The sequence below is a fragment of the Panthera leo genome, chromosome B1 (genome assembly GCF_018350215.1).
Source record: "Panthera leo isolate Ple1 chromosome B1, P.leo_Ple1_pat1.1, whole genome shotgun sequence".
Lineage (NCBI taxonomy): Eukaryota > Metazoa > Chordata > Mammalia > Carnivora > Felidae > Panthera > Panthera leo.
In genome coordinates, this window is record NC_056682.1 from 138,631,462 (window position 1) to 138,652,824 (window position 21,363).

At 42.1% G+C, this 21,363-nt stretch overlaps 1 protein-coding gene across 1 annotated transcript in view; it reads left to right on the forward strand.

Annotated features, from left to right (window-relative positions):
- Window positions 1–10,735: 10,735 nt before the first annotated feature.
- The window catches only part of PRKG2 (protein kinase cGMP-dependent 2), a 103,324-nt gene continuing 92,696 nt past the window's right edge, over window positions 10,736–21,363 (forward strand). Inside the window, exons 1-2 of the mRNA XM_042933982.1 lie at window positions 10,736–10,822; window positions 20,778–21,251. Coding sequence (XP_042789916.1) covers window positions 20,791–21,251 — 461 coding nt within the window. The 5' untranslated portion in view covers window positions 10,736–10,822; window positions 20,778–20,790. The remainder of the gene's footprint in view (window positions 10,823–20,777; window positions 21,252–21,363) is intronic.

Below are 21,363 nucleotides of genomic sequence, written 5' to 3' on the forward strand. Positions count from 1 at the left end.
AGCCCTGCATTGGGCCCTGTGCTGACAGCTCGGAGCCTGAAGGCTGCTTCCGATTCTGTGTCTCCTTCTCTCTCTGTCCCTCTCCCACTCCTGCTCTGTCTCTCTCAGTCTCTCAAAAAGAAACAAAACGCTAAAAAAAAAAAAAAAGAAAAGAAACGGATACACTGAAAATCAAAGGAATGACAGAGGAAATGAAAGACAGTGAGTATAGGTGTTGGGAAATTTGAGGAGAAGCTGTATAAGATATAATGAAAGGCGTTGCTTAAGGTGGGAGAAACTTATATATATATATATATATATACACACACACATATATATGCATATATATATATATATATATATATATATATAGATGCTATACGGTGGGAGAAACTTAATTTTCTAAGATATACATTAGCACACACACACAGACACACATATGCTAATGGGAAGATATCAGTAGGAACAGGTAGATGAAAGATTCAGAAATAGAATCAGGAGGTTAAGGAGCAAGTGGGGCAGGGAGAGACGGAGAGCACAGACAGGACGAGGGCTATAACATCCTAGGGGGCAGTGAGAGATGAAAGAACATTTCTTGCTTCAGATGACTTTCTAGATTTGATGTGGGGATACTCAGGTAGTTCCTTACAGATGAGTTGTACCTACGTTCTCTGTGCTCTAATTTCCGTGTTTAAAATAAAAGTAATAATAGTGATAATAATTATATTATCTCATAGGGTCAAGGGGTTAACTGCATGAATGCGTGTCCAGAGAGGTGTTCACGTGCACTGTATGCACTCAACACGTATAGCCATCATTATTACTGTGTTCATTTTCTAGAGCTGTTGTAACAACGTACCACACCCTGGGCGGTTTACCAAGGAACTTTACTGTCTCAGAGTTCTGGAGGGTGGAAATCCGGAATTGAGGTGTTATCACGCTTGCTTCCTTCCAGGGCTGTGAGGGAAGTGTCTGTCCCAGGCTTCTGTCTTTGGCTTGTAGGTGGCCACCTTTTGGTCACCTCCCACCACCTCTCCTCTATGTGTGTCTGTCTTTATGTCCAAATGCCAGTCATATTGGATTAGGGCCCATGCTATTGTCCTCCTCTTAATTACACCTGCAATAACCCTATATCCAAATAAGGTCATATTCTGAGGTATCGGGAGTTAGGGCTTCAGTGTATGAATTTGGAGAAGGTGGACACAAGTCATTCCATGGCCACCGTTATTGTTTTCTCTCTGAAGAGTCAGTAAGGCCAACTACCACGAATAAGTGTGGCAAGATAAGGGTTTAAAGAAAGAGGAAAAGATATACTATTTTTATTATAGGAGAAAGAAGACTCACCAGGTAAATTGAGCATGATTATCAGGGAGTATTTAGTAACCCAGACGAGATCGGTATCGAGAATATATAATGGCATAAAACTCAACTCCTCATTATTGCCTATGGGGCCCTGTGTAATCTGAGCCCAAATTCATCCTCACTGACCTATCTGGTGTCAAGTTCATCCATGCTCACACATTCTAGCCACAATGGCCTTCCTCTGTCCCTAAAACTCACCAAGCTCCATCTGTCCTCCTGGCCATTGCACTCTCTGCCTGGTGTTTCCTTCCCCTAGATCTTTCTGTGGTGGGTTTTGCTTCATCATTTAGGCTTTCCTCAAATGCTTCCTGTTCAGAGAGGTCTTCTCTGACCAAGTCTCAGAAGTAGTCCTACAAGTCCAACCTACATCACTCTGTCTTATAGTCATTATAATACCTGCTATTGGTGAAAAATGTCTCTCAAATTTGTTTCTTTTCTACCTCTCCTTTCCCAGAGTCATTCCTTTTTCCCCTTATTAATTCCTTTATTCAAATGTTCCACTCCCCTTCTCCTTCTCCCATGGAGGCACATATTCCAACGTGCTAATTTTGTGTCTTTTTGTTTGTATGTAGTTTTATAAAATGTGCATTATTGTATTTTATGCATAATTTTAATTTATGCAAAAGGTATTGTTATATATGCACATCTCATTATATTCCTTCCATTTTTACTAGACACCATATCTTTAAGGTATATTGTTTTGCTTTGTCAATATCAACTCTGTTGTTTCTAAGTGTAGTGCTTTGGCACATATCCACCAATAATTTACATATTAATCCTCCCAGAGATGGACATCTACCTATCCTCTAGCCCCTAACCATAACAACACAAAAGAAGCTTCAGTAAACATCCTTGAACACGTCCCTATATGGATCTGTGTCAGAATTTCTCTGGAATAAATAGTATACTCAGAAGTGGAATTATCACTGAGCTATACATATTCTTAATTAGAGTAAATTGTGCAAGGTATCTCTCTAGAATGGCTCTGCCAACTTAAGCTCCTACCATGGACCTAGAATTTAAATTCCATGAGAACAAAGCCTATATTTTCCTTGCTCCACTAGTACTCACTATCCGAGTATACGGAAGAGAAGGTCAGAAATGAGTTTCCTCTAGGACGGGAGTTTTGTCCAGCTTTTGCAAGATACAATGTTGGGGAAGGTACCAAGAGTGTGAAATAATGTGCTGAATACTTTTCAAAATATATAGATATAGACATACCTGCTGGATCAAAAAAATACAGTGAGATTGCATTTGTTTAAAATTTTATTTCTCCCAGTCCCTACCCTGTCACCTCTGGAAACCACCCATGTATTCTCTTTATCTATGAGCTTTCTTTTTTTCTTTCTTCTTCTTTTTTTTTTTTTTTACTTTTTTTTTGTTTTTTGCCTTTTTGTTAGATTCCATACAAAAGAGTGATCATATAGTATTTAAATGTCTTTCTCTGTCTGACTTATTTCACTTCGCATGATGCCCTTGAGGTCCATTATTGTTATTGCAAAAGCAAGATTCCATCTTTTTTATGACTGAATAATATTCCACTGTGTGTGTGTGTGTGTGTGTGTGTGTGTGTGTACACACACATCACAGTCTCCTTGTCCATTCACCCATTGGTAGATACTTAGGCTGTTTCTGTATCTTGGTTATTGTACATAATGCTGCAGTGAACATGGCAGGGCATGCGTGTATCTTTTCAAGTTAGTGTTTTCATTTTCTTTGGACAAATTCCTAGAAGTGAAATTGTTGGATCATATGGTAGTTCTGTTTTTCATCTTTTAAGGAACCTTCATACTGTGTTCCATAGTGGCTCCACCAATTTGCATTCCCATCAACAGTGCACAAGAATTCTCTTTTCTCCATATCCTTGCCAACATTCGTTATTTCTTGTCTTGTTGATAACAGGCATTCCAACAGGTATGAGGTGTTATCTTATGGTGGTTTTAATTTGCCTTTCTCTGATGATTAATGATGTGAAGTATATTTTTATGTACCTGTTGGCTATGCGTATGTGTTCTTTGGAAAAACGTCTATTCAGATTTTTTGCCCATTTATTAATGAGCCTGCTTGTTTTTTTGCGTTTGAGTTGTATGAGTTCTTTATATATTTTGGATATTAGCCCCTTACCAGATATATGATTTACAAATATTTCCCATTAGGTAGGTGGTCTTTTCATTTTGCTGATGGTTTTCTTTTGCTGTGCAGTAGCTTTTTAATATGATGTAGCCCACTTGTTTATTTTTGCTTTTGTTGCTTTTGTTTTTGGTGTCAGATTCAAAAGCCATTGATATGACCTACGTCAAGGAACTTACTGCTTATGTTTTCTTCTGGGAATTTTATGTTTCAAGACTTATGTTCAAGCCTTTAATCCATTTTGAGTTAATTTTTGTGTATGGTGTAAAATAGCATTTGAATTTCGTCCTTTTGCATGTAGCTGTCCAGTTTTCCCAGCATCATTTACTGAAGAGACTATCCTTTCCCCATTGTATATTCTTGGCTCCTTTGTCATAAATTAATTGACCTTATAAGCATAGGTTTATTTCTGGGCTATTTGTTCCATCAATCTATGTGTCTATTTTTGTGTCATCACCATACTGTTTAAATTACTATAACTTTATGATATAATTTGAAATACAGTACTATTTAGTATATATTCAGTATATAGCACTTCATATAAACTGAGAAAGAAGCTGGGCAAGGACAGAAGGAAAGGAAATAGAGAGTCAAGGAATTAGAGGTCACTTTAAAGTCAAAAACACATGAAAAGACAGTAACTGAGCAAATAAACTTGAAGGATGGAAGGCTGTAGTCATAGAGTGTACCATCTTATCTTAACCTGGCTTGTCTAGATAACAGAGCCTGAGGCCAAGCTCACATGCTAACTCTTCATTAGGGGGTGCTATCCTAAGGAAGCCGGAGTAAGGGAAAAGGGAAATGAAGAGAGAAGGAGAAAAAGAAGATTCAAGGTGGTACGTTACCACTTTGTTCACAGATTCTAGAAAACAAATCTGTTTGCTGAGTCATACTAGAGCAGCCAGAATACAGAACCATTACATCTTTGAACAGCTTCGGGGTGGGCAGAAGAGGCAAGCAATTATCTGCTGGCTTCTTCCTGGTTCCTGTCTCTCAATGGTCAAAGTTGACTCCAGAGGGCATTAATTCTAGTGTATCTCTAGGATATGTTTTAGGCCCCCTCTAGGTAGCAGCTAGGGAAGCTGGAGCTTTGGTTCCAGACAGGCGAAATGTGGGAGTTGGAATAGCTGAAGCTACCTCTACAGTGGGTGTTACAGAGGCTATGCTGGTCTGTTCCTCACTTTAGAGGAGGCTGAAGTCAGTGGCAGTATTAGCCTAGGCTGTACATCGATGGGAAAGGCATGAGGCACTGTTATGACCATTTGTGTCCGAGAAGCAAGGCAAGGGGCTGAAGCCTTGGGGGCAGGGAGGGCTGAGCTGATCTGGGGTGCACATATACTATCTGAATCAGTGATTTTATTTATTTATTCACATTTATTTTTTAATGTTTATTTATTATTTTGAGAAAGAAAGAGAGAGAGAGAGAGAGAGAGAGAGAAAGAAAGAGAGAGAGAATGCACAGGGGAAGAGTATAGAGAGAGGGAGACACAGAATCCAAAGCAGGCTCCAGGCTCTGAGCTGTCAGCACAGAGCCCAACATGAGGCTCAAACTCATGAACAGCGAGATCATGACCTGAGCCAAATTCAGACACTTAACCGACTGAGCTACCCAGGTGTCCCTGAATCAGTGATTTTAGAGGAGATTCCAGATGTGATTATGGTAGTGAATGGCTGAAGCTGAATGGAGATGAAGGGTATTGGATATGAGGACTAAGGAATTGTGAGGTCAAAGCTTTGAATGGAAAGTCTACGTTGACTTTGAAATAGCATAGGATGGCGGGATTCCAAACACCGTGAGTTAATGTATAGTTAATATACATTGGCTGTATTATTGAATGAGCCTCCATAGCCAGAAAAAAAATCACTGTTTAGGAAAGTCAACACACTATGGACTGAAATTAAGTATATGTAAATAAAACTAAAATGGAATGTATTTATATGTTAGTCTTTTATAGTAAAACTTACTATTATCTGATTGTTAATTAAGCAGATTATTAACCTGTAAGTTAATTGTGTCATTATTCCACACAACTGTTTTTATTCCAGAGGGAAAATCAAGAACATATTTCAAATTCTTTCTACAGAACTTTGGAAACCTAAGTACAGTTCTTCTGGGTAATAAGTCATAGCTCACTCTATCCTGAGGATTTGGGCCTGCCGTGGGTGCTGTGGGAGACACAGCAAAGATGAACCAGATGAACCAGGCCCTCCAGGTATTTACAGTCAAGCAGGGGTGATAAGAAATGTAGATAGATAACAATAATATGAAGTAGAAAGTGGCAAATAACATAAAGAGGGCTGAGATAAAGTGCAGTCCTATGGGAGTTCTGAAGGCATGTACCTAGAAGCAATGAGTGAAGCCTTGGAAAGAGACAGCGAGAGAAGGATGGGAGGGAGGGAGAGAGGGAGGAAGGCAGGAAGGACGAGATCTTGGGAAAATTTAGAATGAGTGGAAATAGGATGGAGGAGGGAAGACGCTCAAGGAGAGCATGGGCAGGACACCGGTCAGTTCCAAATGGGGGACACACGTAGGCCCTGGCTGCTGCCTAAAGGGACTGGGAAACCAGTCAAATGTACTCTGGACTTGGGGCGCCTGGGTGGCTCAGTCGGTTAAGCGTCCGACTTCAACTCAGGTCACGATCTCGCAGTCCGTGGGTTCGAGCCCCACGTCGGGCTCTGGGATGATGGCTCACAGCCTGGAGCCTGCTTCGGATTCTGTGTCTCCCTCTCTCTCTGACCCTCCCCCATTCATGCCCTGTCTCTGTCTCAAAAATAAACGTTAAAAAAATTAAAAAAAAATGTACTCTGGACTTAATGTGCATGGGGTTCATTCTCCTCTCCTTCAGGAATCATCAGGGAGGGATTTGGGAAATGAGAGGCCATTGTCCCCCCTGAAGATATATATATATATATATATATATATATATATATATATATATACACACACACACACACACACACACACACACACACACATATATATAACATTATGTAATATAACGTATTATATATTATATGTATATATTGTATATAAATTATATATATTACATTAGGTATATAAACTTGCACATATGTGTAAATTCATGTTTTTATTTACAAAATAGAGGCAGTAGATAGTGAAGGGAAATTTTTGATTCTTTTCTACATATTAAAAAGATTTCAGCTATGTATGTATGTACTGAACATGTAAGAATTGCTATAACAAAGTCCCTGCTCTGAGGTCCGATAGAAGAGAGGCAGACAGTTAACAAGCATTTGTGACTTGAGGCAGCACGCTGCTTTGAGATCCTAGAGGACAGAGCCACTATCCTGCAGAATCAGTGAAACGTCATGGAAGAAATAAGTGGCTTTGAGGCAAATAAATGGATTGTTGGCTGCAGGGAGGTTGGAGACTGAAAGACTGTGGTGGAATCATTTGGCCCTGTTTTATGACCATATCAAGTGATGCTGGCATCTGGAGAGGAGGAGCACCAAAGGCAAACAGTAGTTTTTTTCCTGGGTCAGGGTTTGGCAAAACTGATATGGAAGAAGGGCACGATGACCTAAGGTTCTAGCCTTAGCAATGGAAATGGCTGCCCGCAGGGTCAGTGCAGTAAGATAAACAAGACAGAAGACAAAAGGAAGAGGAAAGGAAGGAAGGGAGTAAAATCAAAGAGATGGTGAGAAACTGGAGGGTGGTTTTGACCCTCTCACATCCTCAGATCTCCTGGTGATTCTTAAGAGAGAGCTCAGCTTGAGCCTGGGGATGCTCTGAGCTGGAGCTTAAATGTAGTGAGCATGAGGCTGAGCTGATGGGGTGGCCTGACAGAAGTCTGTGTGCAAGGGCAACTAGGGAGTCTCCCATGAGGCAATTCATCCCAAGACAATAGGATTCAGGCTGGATGAGCTTGAACCAGAACTTAGTCATGCAGGGGCTTGGGAGTCTGACTTCAGCACGGAAGCATTACTGTCCCCTTGGATACAGGTCCCTGTGAGAAAGAGAAAGTGGGAACAATCTAGAGATTTTACAAATTCAAGGCTGCCTGATACTTCCCCGAACTGCATGTAACACAAAGACGTGTATTTTACCCCCCAAATCTCAATGGGCTACCTCTGAGCTTTGACATCATGAAAGCCCTAGTGCTCCGGCGATAGTGTTTGGCAGAGACCATGACTCCTAGGGGAACAGAGGCATACCCAGTGGAAGAGGGTTTATTCATGAATCCAGGTCCTGCACCACCAGTAGGCCCAGAGAAACCTTGTGGAGGCGACCTGGAGGAGGTTGTGCTCCACCGTCAATGACCAGGGAAGCAAGTGGATTTCGGTCTTCTTACTCTCTCAATAGAGGCAGAAGTCAAGACTTTAGGCTCTGGAATTAGACAGATCACCTCTGCAATGTATTAGTTCTACGAACTTGATCAAGTTATTTAACTCTTTGAGCTTGCTTCTTGAGGTTGGCTTCCCTCTTCGAATTGACATAGTAAATGAGAAATTGCACGTATGCCTTTAACACATGGCACAGAGTCAGACCACACGCACAGTTCCCTCTGTCTGAAGGCTCTTCCTCCTCACCCCTTGCTGACTCTTAATCATCGTAAGTTTAAATATTATTGTTTTCAGAGAAATCATCGACGAGCCCTCATAGCAGACTCTAGATTGCCTACCCAACATCCATTGCCACTTTATCCTCTTTGTTTGGGTATCAGCTCCTCAAAAAGTACAATTCTGAAAAGTTCAAGGGCAGATTCCAAACAGTCCAAGCCAGTTTTGGTAATCCTCCTTCCACGCCCAGAATTTAAGTGTGGGCACGTGACTCAGTCTGAACTAATGACAGGTAAGAGGAAGTCTGCCTGGAGGTTCTAAGAAAGATGTGTCCACTCTTGAAAAGAGACAGACTTTGCTACTATTGGGCATTGTCAGGATTACCTCTCATAATAGGGGCTGGCCCAGCCATCCTGGGACCATGGTGGGAGGTGGAGGCCGACCCAGGTACAAAGTTGGCGTACTGGAAATGGCAGGGAGAATAACAGAAACAGCCCAGGTCTACCCTGACATCACTGCTGAATTTACCCAGCCAGAGCCTCTCAACCTTGGGATGTCTAGTCACATGAAACAGTAAATTCCCTTGTTATTTAAGACATTTTAAACTCGGTTAGTTATTAATTGTAGTCTTCTGCATCTGAATTATAATCCCATATTTTTTGCTCTCATATCATTTTCTTTCATAGCATTTTTTTTTTTTTTTTTTTACATATATGCTGCTTTTGTGCTTATTGATTTGATACCTATTTCCCCCACTGGACTGTAGATTCTAAATTACCAAGATAATGTGTTGATTTTGAATTCCCAAATTTTAGCATCTGGCCTGAGGCATGGGAGCTGCTTAAGCACATTTGTTGAAGTAATGGATAACACCTCAAACACAGTCACTTTTCTCCTCCTCCTCCTCATCATCCTAGGATTGCTGGGAGGGAGTTTAAGATCCCTCTCCAGCTCTGACTAGCTGGATGACCCCTGGCAGGACCCCATCAGTGGTTTTCAAGCTTTTGCCTCCAGGAATGGTAAGAAAATACATATTACATGGTTGACCAAATATACATATATACACATATTTAACCGAAAAGAAAGATATACAGAGCATATTTACTCTTATTACGCATGATGTATTCTGATATTTTTATTCTATTTCCTTAAAAATGTGGACCCATTAATTAGCAATCTACTATTTCCCCCCAAAATGAGGTAAATGAAATGTAAGGACTTTGAAAATGCAATTTTCTTCTTTTTGTTGTTAAACGGTTCATAAAGATCCACTCTGTTGACTTAGAAGTTCATTATTACAGTGACTTCACAAAGACTTAATTATTTTTCCTTTTCCTGTAGAATCCTTCCCCAGACCATCTCCTCTAGTTGGGCTATTTTGAAGGCCTGCATAAAATGGAAAGTCTCTGGCATGTGTTCATGAAAAAGTACTTTGTACTTTTGCTTATTTTTTTTTTCAGTTAGTACAAAAACAAACAAGACTACATTCTTCCTCTTCTGAAATTTAATGGTCCCATTCAACATATTTTACATCGGCCTCGTTTCTATATAAGTTTATATATGTACCAGTGCAGGCCAGTGTTACATGAGTCCCACCGCCGCCATGTGGTTTAAAACCCAACAGAGTTGGGTTCTGACATTCTCTAGAGGCACAGTGAAGAATAAAAACTCACTGTACTTCCCATTCCTCAACACAGAAACTGCCCTTGTCCACGGTGGATTTGCCAGTGAAATTCCTCTGGGGGCAGGAGGAAAGGGGAAAGCCACACGAAGATCTCACAACTCCAGAGCACAGCAAATAATGCGGTATATATATATTTAGAAAACCATAATGCAAGCCTGGGGGGTGGGGAACCCCCCAAAACAAAAAAACCATGTAATCAAAATGCCATACCAGCCTGGGTGATCCCTGCTAAAGGACCTACAGATTCCGAAGGTATAATCTCTGCCCCTTAAAACTCGATTCAAACCACGACCCCCCCAGCATCATGCGAACTGGCAAACTAGATGCGAGTTATGGCTCCAGAGTCCCGGAAGAGCGCATCTCCAAGCTGCTCCGAGGTCACGTGTCTTCTAGAAGGGCATTGGTGTGACCCAGGAGAGCACGTCCAGGATGCGTGCGCCTGTTTGCGCTCTGGGAGGGAAGGCGAGGTGGGATGGAGCTTGGCCGGGAAAACAGACCAGAGAGGGGTGGGAGGAGAGGGAGGGGAAGGAAAAGATGAACACGTCCCTGAACTTTCCTCTCCCCTCGTCCCACACACTTGAAATAGAAATAATAATAACAACATAAAAAACGCTTTACAACCACGATGTTATCTCCCTACTTAAGTTGCCTCACTCTGGAGGGTATGGGGTATAAAGTGCAGACTGCGGCTACCGCCGCTAGCTTGTCTCGGGAGTAAAGGTTCTGGCCGGTGTGGGTGCGCGCGCGGGTGACCCCACCTTTTGGGAAGCCGGCTCCCGGCTCTTCCACGCAGTAGCCCCGGCTGACCCTCCCCCCTCCCCTTCCTCCTCTCCTCCCTCCTTCCCTCCCTCCCTCCTTGCGCGTCTGCTCTGCACCGGCCCCCGCGGAGGAGGCAGGCGGCAGCAACCAAGCCGCCGCAGCTCCTGCCCGCAGCGCGCTCGCCCGCGCCCGCGGATCCCACGTAGCCCGAGCGGCGGCAGAGGCGGCCCCGGGCCCGCGCCGCGCGCCCTGCGCACGGCCGGGGCTCGCTGAGCTGCCCAGCGCCGCAGGCGGCTGGGGAGGGAGGTGCGGGAGACGACGCGGAGACGCAGGGGCGGCGGCGCCAAGGTGACAAGCTGCGCACCTGGAAAGTTACCCGGCTGTCTGGTGAGGTTCGCGGGCGGAAGGTTTGGGCGCCCGGGGCAGCGCAGGCGGGGGACGGGGTCGGGGCGCGCGCGTACGCCTGCCGTGCGGACACTGCGAGCTGTGCGCTTCCGTTCCACACCCCGCCGGTCTCGTGCATGTGCTGTTTGTGTGTGGACGTGTGCACGCGTTGCGTTTGCTTGGTGTGGCAGCCTTCCGTGAGCTCCCGGAGGCGAGGGAAGGCTACTTGATTTTAAGAAGCTTGGCTGGGGGCGGCAGGGGAGAGCTCAGCCCCAGTGGGGATTCCTCAGGGTTGTCAAGCCTTGAGCTCCGAGCAGAACGGCGGTGGAGACTGTCGCTCCGGGCGGGGGGCTAGGCGCTGCTGTCCGGGCGTGCGCTCCAAGCGTCGCCTAGCCCTGGGTAGCTGCTAGGAGACAAGTACTCGGGCAAGGACTTTATGAGTCCTTGTAAACTTGTGTGGGTGTTCTGTGGCACTCCCAGCACCGTGAGGCGCTTTCACATCGCTTGCTCTGTATTTCCCAGTGATGAAAAAACAAGAGCAGACAAACAGAAAACAATAAACCAGCCACTTAGGGGATGAGAGAGAAAGCAGTGGGTTCAAGTTGAAGAACTAGGGTGCGAACGCATGGCAGTTGAGGCCAGAGATGAGACTGGAAAGAAACAACTCGGGCAGAATTAACAAGTAGAAAGGTCTGATAGGAGCCTTGGTGTCCTGATCTTCACCTTGTTCTCAAAGTTCCTAGGGGCTTTTTTATTATAAAGGAAGAGAGCAGCATAGAGCGTCCCCCCCCCCCCCCCACCAGTTCCTTACAAATTATTGTCTCGTTTCTTCGCAAGTTTCTATTTAACTACCGGACAAGGTGATCATCCCACATAGAATACAGTATCTGTTGCCAGCAGTCCTGTTTAGTGTGACACGGGAGAGTATGAACTAATACGGTGGAGAATCTCTTTGGAGAATTAGAGGCCATCCTCCCTACTGAAATGTGTAACTGAGAATAAAATATACAAAACGATGGTACGCAGAGATCTCTCTCTTCCGTGTGAAATCGTTAACTCCAGTCCTCTGGAATCCTTACAGAATCCTTACAAGTGAGGCTAATTCACCACACAGTGAAGGCGTATGTTGCTTGGATGTTGCCCAAATCTTTTGATCTCATAGTGTCTTGCTTCCTCTGGGCCGTTTTCCTATCAATTATTTCCTCTTCTATGTTTTCACCTACTCTATCTTCACTGCTTCATTATTCCAGGCTTACAAAGACTCTCAAGTTTCCACTGTTCTAAAAATCCATTTCATGAACCAAGATACCATCTTGAAATCCCTACTCTTAACATTAGCTCTTGTCAGCTCCTTTGTCATTGGCTTTCTATCCCAACTCTCGTGTGAAAGGCTAAATTCAGTGCTTTTCCCTCTGGTATAATTTGTTTTGATGTATCTGTGGGATGTGAACCGCAGCCTGCTTACCTCTTGAAAACCTTATCTTCATAGCCTCTGTGATAGTTCTCCTCGATCTCTTACTTGTACTAGCATTCCTTCCCTGTCTTTGTTATTTGCTTCTCCTGCACTTCTATAAATAATATCCACAGGTATTTTCTAGATGTATTTATATAATAACAGAGGCGTTCCTTTCTTTTCTCCCTTAGTGATCTCATCTGCTAATGGGACTTCAACCTCTCACCTCTGTAAAGCAGTCTCTTGCCTTGAGCTCTTTTTTTTTTGCTCCTATCTGCTACACATTTCTACCTTGATGACATTCAGGCACCTTGCACTCAACATGTGTAAATTCAGCCTGATTACTGTCTCATAAAGTGCACTCATTCCTCTGAATTAAGACAGTGTCACAATACTCAGCCCATAGTTGGTGCTCTATTCAGTTTTGAATGAATGAATGAGTTAATAGTAGTGCCTTCCTCCAAGCCTTCTAATATCAAAATATTGGAATTATTTTTTTTTTAACCTCCCTCTGTGTGCACCAATTTAATCACCACATTGAGGGATTCAACCCCTGCAGGATTCCTCCCACCTTTGCCATATTTTACCGTGAATCCACTCATACCCTTTTCCACTTTTGCCAAAACAATAGCTTCTTCTTAGCATATCTCTAGTTTTTCTTTCAAATGTCATATAGGCCTAGACACTCTTTCTCTCCTCATGGCCAGTCTCCTGGGCCCTTTCATCCACTACTTCAGCTTCAGCCTCTACTTAGGTATCAAAGATTGCTACATATTTTCAGCTCCCCCCTTCTGGGTTTCTAGTCCCTCATATCTTACTGTCTACCGAACTCCTACACACCAAAGTTTCCATGGGTCCTTCAAACTGAGTGTGTCCAGGGGCGCCTGGGTGGCTCAGTCGGTTAAGCGGCTGACTTCAGCTCAGGTCATGATCTCATGGTCCGTGAGTTCAAGCCCCGCGTCGGGCTCTGTGCTGACAGCTCAGAGCCTGGAGCCTGTTTTGGATTCTGTGTCTCCCTCTCTCTGACCCTCCCCTATTCATGCTCTGTCTCTCTCTGTCTCAAAAATAAATAAACGTTAAAAAAAAAATTAAAAAAAAAAAAGCTGAGTGTGTCCAAAGTTAAACTCACTGTCTTAGGCCTCCAAGATCCTCCTCATTTTGGTTAATGACATCACCTCTTACCCAGTTGCCACAATGGAAATTTCCAAATCTTTGTTCTCTTTCTTCTTATCACCACTCAAATTCCATCAGTTATAATCTCTTGACCTACCTGTATAGAATTACATTTCTCTGTCTTGGCCTGTCTATATGATACTCCAGCACCCCAAAATAGCTGAATGGAACGCCACCACATTTGGCAGTGAACATATAGGGTATGTGGCATTTGTAAAATTCACTATGAATATTCTGTTGGGTGGAGAGGCACTTCGAAGAGAATCAACCTCAGGAGTAGCTGAAACTGTAGCTCATATGACTGCCCGACAAGGGAAGATTACTCTCCAAACTAATATGTTGTGGATAGAGAAAAATATCAGTAGATTAAAAACTGAGCCCCAGGTCATCAGTTACAAGGTCAGATGGGCAGATGCTTTTAATTGTGGCATTGATAGAATTGAGCTGTTCTCACAAGGGCAGCTCTGTGTGCTTTCCTTCAGGGAGAAGAAGCAGGGATTTACATATTTAGTGATGGTTAATTATTTTCTAAAAGAACTTTGTTGAAAAAAAGTTAAGGATAACACCAAATGCATCAGTTTCATATAGACTTAGAAGACTATCATATAGACTTAGAAGACTGTGTAATTCACTCCTCTGATTTCAGGGTAAAGTACCCTTTTCTTGGAAAAGAATCTATTCTGTGTTTCATGATTTATTAAAGGGAAGCAAATTGCAGCGTTACCTATAGCCACAACTTTTACCAAATCCCCGATGATCATGTTTTTCTCTTCTGGCTACCATGGAGATGATCCATTTTTATCTTGAGTTCAAGAAGTTCAAGACACTAGAATAGGGTTGGGGCTATGGCCTTATCCTGTCCTGAGCACCTTTTACTTGGGTTGGTGCAATAACCTCTCACTGTTTCTCTTCCTCTATGCTCTTTTCACTCCATTCTATATTTATAGCCAAGAAAATTATTTTATTTTTCTCAAGGGCACATCTGACCACATAACTTGAAAAACACTTGACCTCCACTAAAATCCAGATATCATCACATGGTATATGAAGTTCTTCTGCATCTTATTCCTGCATCGGACTTTTCATTTCTCATGACTCTCTTTCTCCTGTCATGCATTTCAGCTATTTCCTGGGTATGCCGTCAGCCTTTTTGCATTCACCCCTTAATACATGTTCTTTTTTTTTAAATTAATAGACTTTAGTTTTTAGAGCAGTTTTAGGTTTATAGAAAAATTAGGTGAAAAGTACAGTTTGTATATATTCCCCTGCCCCCCCATCCTCTATTCTTAACATCTTGTATCAACGTAGTACATTTATTATAATTGATGAACCAGAATTGATACGTGATTATTAACTAAAGTACCTAGGCTGCAAAAGGGTTCATTCTTTGTGTTGTACCTTCAGTGGGGTTGGACAAACGTATAAGACATGTATCCACCATTACAGCATCACACAGAGTAGTTTCACTGCCCTAAGATTCCCCCATACTCCGCATATTCATTCCTCCCTCTCTCTCGCCAAGTCCCTGCAATCACTGATCTTTTTACTGTCTCTAAGTTTTGTCTTTTCCAGAATGTCATATAGTTGGAATCATGCAGTATGTAGATTTTTCAGATTGACTCATTTCATTGAGTAATATGTATTTAAAGTTCCTTCATGTCTTTTCATGGCTTCATACTTACTACTTTTTAGCCCTGAATAATATTCCATTGTCTAGATATACCATGGTTCAGTATATCTAGATATACCTTCCGTCTGTTCATTGAAGGAGATCTTGATTGCTTCCAGGTTGTGACAGTTATGGATAAAGTTACTATAAATATCTTTGTGCAGGTTTTGGTGTGGACATACATTTTCATTATCAGTCAAATTAACACCAAGGAGCATGATTGCTGGGTTATCTGATTATTTAGCTTTGTAAGAAAATCCCAAACTGCCTTCTAAAGTGACTATGATTTCACATTCTTATTAGCAATGAATGAGAATCCTTGCTGCTCCATGTTATCCCCAGAATTTGGTGTTGCCAGGGCTTGGATTTTGGTCATTCTGATAAGTGTGTAGTGGCATCTTACTGTTGGTTTAATTTGAGATTCTCTCATGGCATATAACGTTGAGCACCTTTTCATATGCTTACTTTCCACGTGTGTATCTTCTGAGGTGAGGTATCTGTGTATATTTTTGCCCGTTTTTCAACTAGATTGTTTGCTTTCTTATTGTTGAGTGCTAAGAGTTCTTTGTATATTTTGGATCCTAGTCCTTTATTAGATATGTGCTCTGTAAATGCTTCCTCCCAGTCTGTGGCTTGTCATTGCGTCCTCTCAACAGTGTCTTTGCAGAGCAGATGTTTTAAATGCTAATGAAGTTCACCTTATAATTTTTTTTTTCCTTTCATGGATTGTGCTTTTGGTGTTTTATCTAAAAAGTCATCACCAAGCCCACTTAGAGTTTTGCCTATATTGTCTACTAGCAGTTTTATGGTTTTGTGTTTTACATTTAGGTCTTTGAAATATTTGAGGATAATTTTTGTGAAAGATGTAAGGTCCTTGTCTAGATTAATGTGTGCATACGAGTATGGGTGGTTATCCTATTTGTTAAAAAACCATCCTTTTCCCATTGAACTACTTTTGTTCTTTGTCAAAGGTCAGTTAACTATATTTGTCCGAGTCTATTTCTGAGCTCTAGTATGTACCATTAACCTATTTGTCTATTCTTTAACTGATATCACACTGTCTTGATTACTGCAAGCTTTATAGTACGTCTGTTCTTTCTTTCTTTCTTTCTTTCTTTCTTTCTTTCTTTCTTTCTTTCTTTCTTTCTTAATAGTAAGTCTTAAAGTCTGGAGGTATCACCGCTGACTTTGTTCTCCTATAATATTGTGTTTATTTAGTACGTACTCTTTGATCAATAAGTTTTTCTACTAAGATGAGTTATTTTGTTGGGTAATGTTAGCAAGTAATAATAACAATGTTTAATATGGTTTATCTCATTTGACCCTCTAATAACTCTAAATGATATGTATAGTCATTGTATCTGCCTGTAGCTCTATGTGTCTATCTCTTCTATTATTGACACTCGAGCCCCACGCCATGCCCAAGGGCATATATATGCTAAGTGAAAATGCTCGGATTGAGACTCTGGCTGTGTAACTTTAGCCAGCACTATACCATCTCCCATATTTACAGATATATGTATTTATATCAGACTCCAGATGGGGGAGAGAGAGAAATAGATATTATCTAGATCAGAGCCAAGATTTTGGTTTCAAACTACTGTAGAGCTGGAGGAAAAACAGACAACAAAACCTAATTCCTCCCATGCTGGCTGTCAGGTGTTAATCCACCTGCAAGAGCCTTCAGGGTTTTGCTTTTCCTGTGTCTTTTCTAGTTACTTCTCGTAATGACATTTCCGAAGTAGTTATCACATTAACGTAATAATAATTAAAAAATTTATGTAGTTTTCCTCTCTTCCTGCCAAATGCCACAATGCATTCTATTCCTCTTGCCTGTTTCTGGGTACAGAAGAATACTGCATTCACAGTGAGTCATGTTTTTTTATTGTCTTCAAAAACAGTTAGGCAGGCCCCTTTGGTTTCAGGATTACACTGCAATATGTGAAAACAGGTAGGGACAGCAGGAGGGAATTATGAAGCTTGAAGAGTCCTTGCAGTCCTGTAACCTGGGCTGGGTCATTTGTGATGCTTTCTGGTCTCCATGTTTTGGTGGAGTTTCCCTTATCAGGGTAGATTTTCTTAAGATATTCCAGGATGACTCCTTTTCTTCATGGAAGAGATAAACCAGACTGAGTTTAGGTTCCCCTAACCCCAGGGAGTAACTGGCATCTTTAAAGACTTCTTGTCTGGAAGGCATGCAGCATGCTAGACTTTGTCCCATCCAGCAACGATTTCTTCTGGAAGTTTCCTTGCACCAAGACGCTCGGTGCCTTGTCTCCAGCCACACACTGTGAGAGCTCCCTGGTGCCTGCTGTGTGCCAAATATTGTACAGGATACCTAACAAACGTAATCTTCATAATAATCCTATGAGCTGGGTATGACTTTCTAGATTGGGAAACCAATCTAGGATTCTAAGGCGTTTGTAGAAGGCTACGCAGCCGGGAAAGGGCAGATTGTTTTCCTACCCCGGCTGGCTTGACTCCGTTACTTATGTTAAATTCTGATCTTCATCTCCAGGCTCATTTCCTTTTACATCATGTCTTGCCCCCTGATTCTAAGAATGACTCTATTAACCCAAAGTTTCTGGATCGATGGAGAAACAGCTTCTGTTGCCAGCCATACATTCTCCTTGTGGCTAGCAATACATTTTTGAGAAATAGATTACCTATCTTAGTGACGAATATAGGAAACAGAATGAATCTAATTAGGTTTTGTGAAACCAAACACTTGTCTTGGCTTGAGGGACAAGAACATTTAAATGAGTGAACTAAGTAAGAAATCAGACTTAGTATTGAGCCATTCGGGAACTTACTTATATATCTTAAATTAGTTACTTGAAAGATGAGCTAGGTACTCTCATTTCACCCCTCTTTGGAATTCTAAATAGCTTGAAAGATTTACACAGCTTATAAACTGTCTTCATGAAAACCAGAGAATGGTTAGTGTTTGGGGAGAATTTAACACCTACCTAATTGTGTTTCAGGTTTGTAAAATTATTGGATCAGGACAGAATATTTTGAACACGATACATATAGCAAAAATGTTTCTAAAGCCTTTTCATGTTTAGAATGCTAGCCCTGTTTTCTCTGTCAAATTTATTGCAAATTCATGGAGTTATGCCCCTGATATAATACATGACAGTTAGGTTTTAGTAAACAATTGTTCTATGAATAAAGATTGACTTAGTTTGGGGAGCCTGGGTGATTTAGTCAGTTAAGTGTCCGACTTCGGCTCAAGTCACGATCTCATGGTTCATGGGTATAAGCCCAACTTGGGGCTCTGTGCTGACAGCTCTGACCCCCTCCTCCACAAGCTCACACGCTTTCTCTTTCTCTCTCAAAAATGAATAAACATTGAAAAAATTTAAAAAAAATATTGAGTTAGTTTAATATTACATTTTAAGGTTTTTATGCTCATTTTTCTTTATAAAGCAGCTCCTTTTCCTCTGACCATTCCCCTCCTTCCATCCTGCCGTGGTTAGGAATGCTTGTCCGTGGACCCAAAAAACATGTCTGGAAGATGCTCACTGCTGCGTGTTAAAAACTTGTGCACACATTAATTTAAGAAACCTCTGGGGGCACCCATCTCATGCCTGTCATTCAGAATCTCATTCAAGTTCATTCCTAGGTCCCAATCTAACATCTTCTGAATTGCTTATTTGGGATATAGGGGTGTCCAGGGCCACGACTATGAATTCTAGTCTCCTCAACCTTTTTATATATTCTTAATATATAAGAATAATAAATACTGCCAAGTCAAGAGAAACTTAGAGATTAAACCTGCCACATCTCTGCTACATAGTAAGGCAATTCTCTGGAGGCTAATGTTTATTAATGACTACTTGGAACCTGAATTCTATGAGGACTATCTGGGTATTGCAAGATTACTTTTACAAGTACATTTATTTTCTGTTTGTACCATCCATCTTAGGTGATATGCATTGGCTACTTGGTTGCATCTGTTTGAGGCTTAGAGGCTGTCTTACATCTTTCCATGTATGCCTTTATTGTTTCAGAGATCACGACTATTCTGGGAGAGCTAGCAATATCAGTCTAAGCATTTCATTTCTCCTTGAGTTTGAAATTTGGAGGGAGAGAGGGGCAAGAATGTGTGGCTTATATAACTACAAAGTTTCGTCTAGCTCTTTGGATATTATATAATGAGAGGTAATTTAAGTTTAGTTTACAAGTGTTATTATGCTTCTTGAGTTAAGGCTGTCAAAAATTGCACATGCACAAGTATGAAGTTTAAATAGGTAGCCTAAAAAGACTTAAACCTTATGGTAATTAATCAAAGCAGTGTTTTCCAAACTCACCGTTTCAAGTTCTCTTTTGTGGTCTTGCTCAGGTCTGCTTAGTATCTGCAGATGATTTTTATTTTTATTATTTATTTTTTTAGAACTTTTAACGGGTTTATTTGTTTTTGAGAGAGAAAGAGTCAGAGAGAGAGAGACAGAGAGAGAGACAGAGAGAGAGAGAGAGAGAGAGAGAGAGAGAGGGTGTGAGTGGGGAAAGGGGCAGAGACACAGGGAGACACAGAATCCGAAGCAGGCTCCAGGCTGTGAGCTGTCAGCACAGAGCCCCACTCTGGGCTCCAACCTGCGAACTGTGAGATCATGACCTGCGCCAAAGTTGGATGCTTAACTGACTGAGCCACCCAGGCGTCCTTCTGTAGATGATTTTTAAGAAATTTTCATTGAACTGACTCAGTAAACCTAAATGCCTAGTTTATCTTTCACTTAAGCAATAATGTCAATGAAATTGCAACTTTGTGGGGGCAATTATTTATATTTCTAATGAATGTTAAAATAAACACATAGCTTTGAACTAAAAAACAACAACAACAACAACAAAACATTCTGAATCAACTAAAATCACCCTGATGATCCTGATTTGTGTATCACATTCTGAGATTTGCTGGATTAGAGACCATTTTGGGGACTTCACTGAGCATATTCTTAATAGGAAAAGAATGAGCTCTGCGCTCATACCTCATCATATTTTGGACAACCTTGGCTTTAGGATATAAAGTAAAAGAAGTCAAAGAATCCACATGCCTCTGTTTTACTTTCTAGTAACTGCCACCCAGCACTTTTTAACAGCGAGCCCTATCCGAAATGCAAAACATACTCGGTCCATAGAGCGGGAGCAAAGTGTTAATAAAGCAGTATCGACTCAGTCTCCTTCTCCGGAGGAGTGCAGATGTGCTGCTTTCTAACTCGGGCGTAGTTTTTCGCTGTAGCTGCACAGAGCGCTGACAGAGCGGTGACATTTCCAAGCCTCTGCTTCTGTGGCTGCTCATTTGTGTTGCATCTTTGCCATGCTGACTTCCAAATTGCAGTCTTGTTGTGATGCTTTTGACAGCTGTCCAAGGAGAACGACCAGAGAGAACAGCAGGTAACTCAGGCCACTTGTGCAAAATGCTTAGGTGTGACACCTGCGCCGTCAAAGGGACAGGGAAGAATGAATCCAAGGCCAACTCATGGAGAGATCAGGGAAATCAGTCAATAGCTTTGCTTCCGGAAGCAAAGGGAATTTATTGCTTATCAAATAATGATGGCCGCTGTGTTTCTATTTATGAACCAGATCGGAATGAGGAGTGGTGGGGGCTGTGGGGTGGTGAAGTTCCACTATGTAATTGCCGGTTCTCTGCCCTCTCTCAGGTCCTTGAGCAAAATGGGAAATGGTTCAGTGAAACCCAAACATTCTAAGCATCCAGATGGCCACTCCGGGAACCTCACCACCCATGCGCTGCGGAGCAAGGTGACAGAGCTGGAGAGGGAGCTGAGGAGGAAGGATGCTGAGATCCAGGAGCGGGAATACCATTTGAAGGAGCTGCGAGAACAGCTGTCGAAGCAGACCGTGGCCATTGCTGAGCTCACGGAGGAGCTCCAGAGCAAGTGCATCCAGCTGAACAAGCTTCAGGATGTGGTGCATATGCAGGGAGGAAGCCCACTTCAGGCCTCTCCAGATAAAGTGCCTCTTGAGGTCCACCGGAAGGCCTCGGGATTGGTCTCCCTCCATAGCCGGAGGGGAGCAAAAGCAGGGGTGTCTGCTGAACCCACCACCCGAACCTATGACCTCAATAAACCCCCTGAATTTTCTTTTGAGAAAGCAAGGGTCAGAAAGGACTCCAGGTAAGAAGTTCCCACACCCTTTTGACTCCAGTAGCTTTAAGATTATGAAAGACTAGGGTGATATTTTTTAGGCCGCCTCAGTGGAAAAGAGATAATAACCCTTTCTGATTTG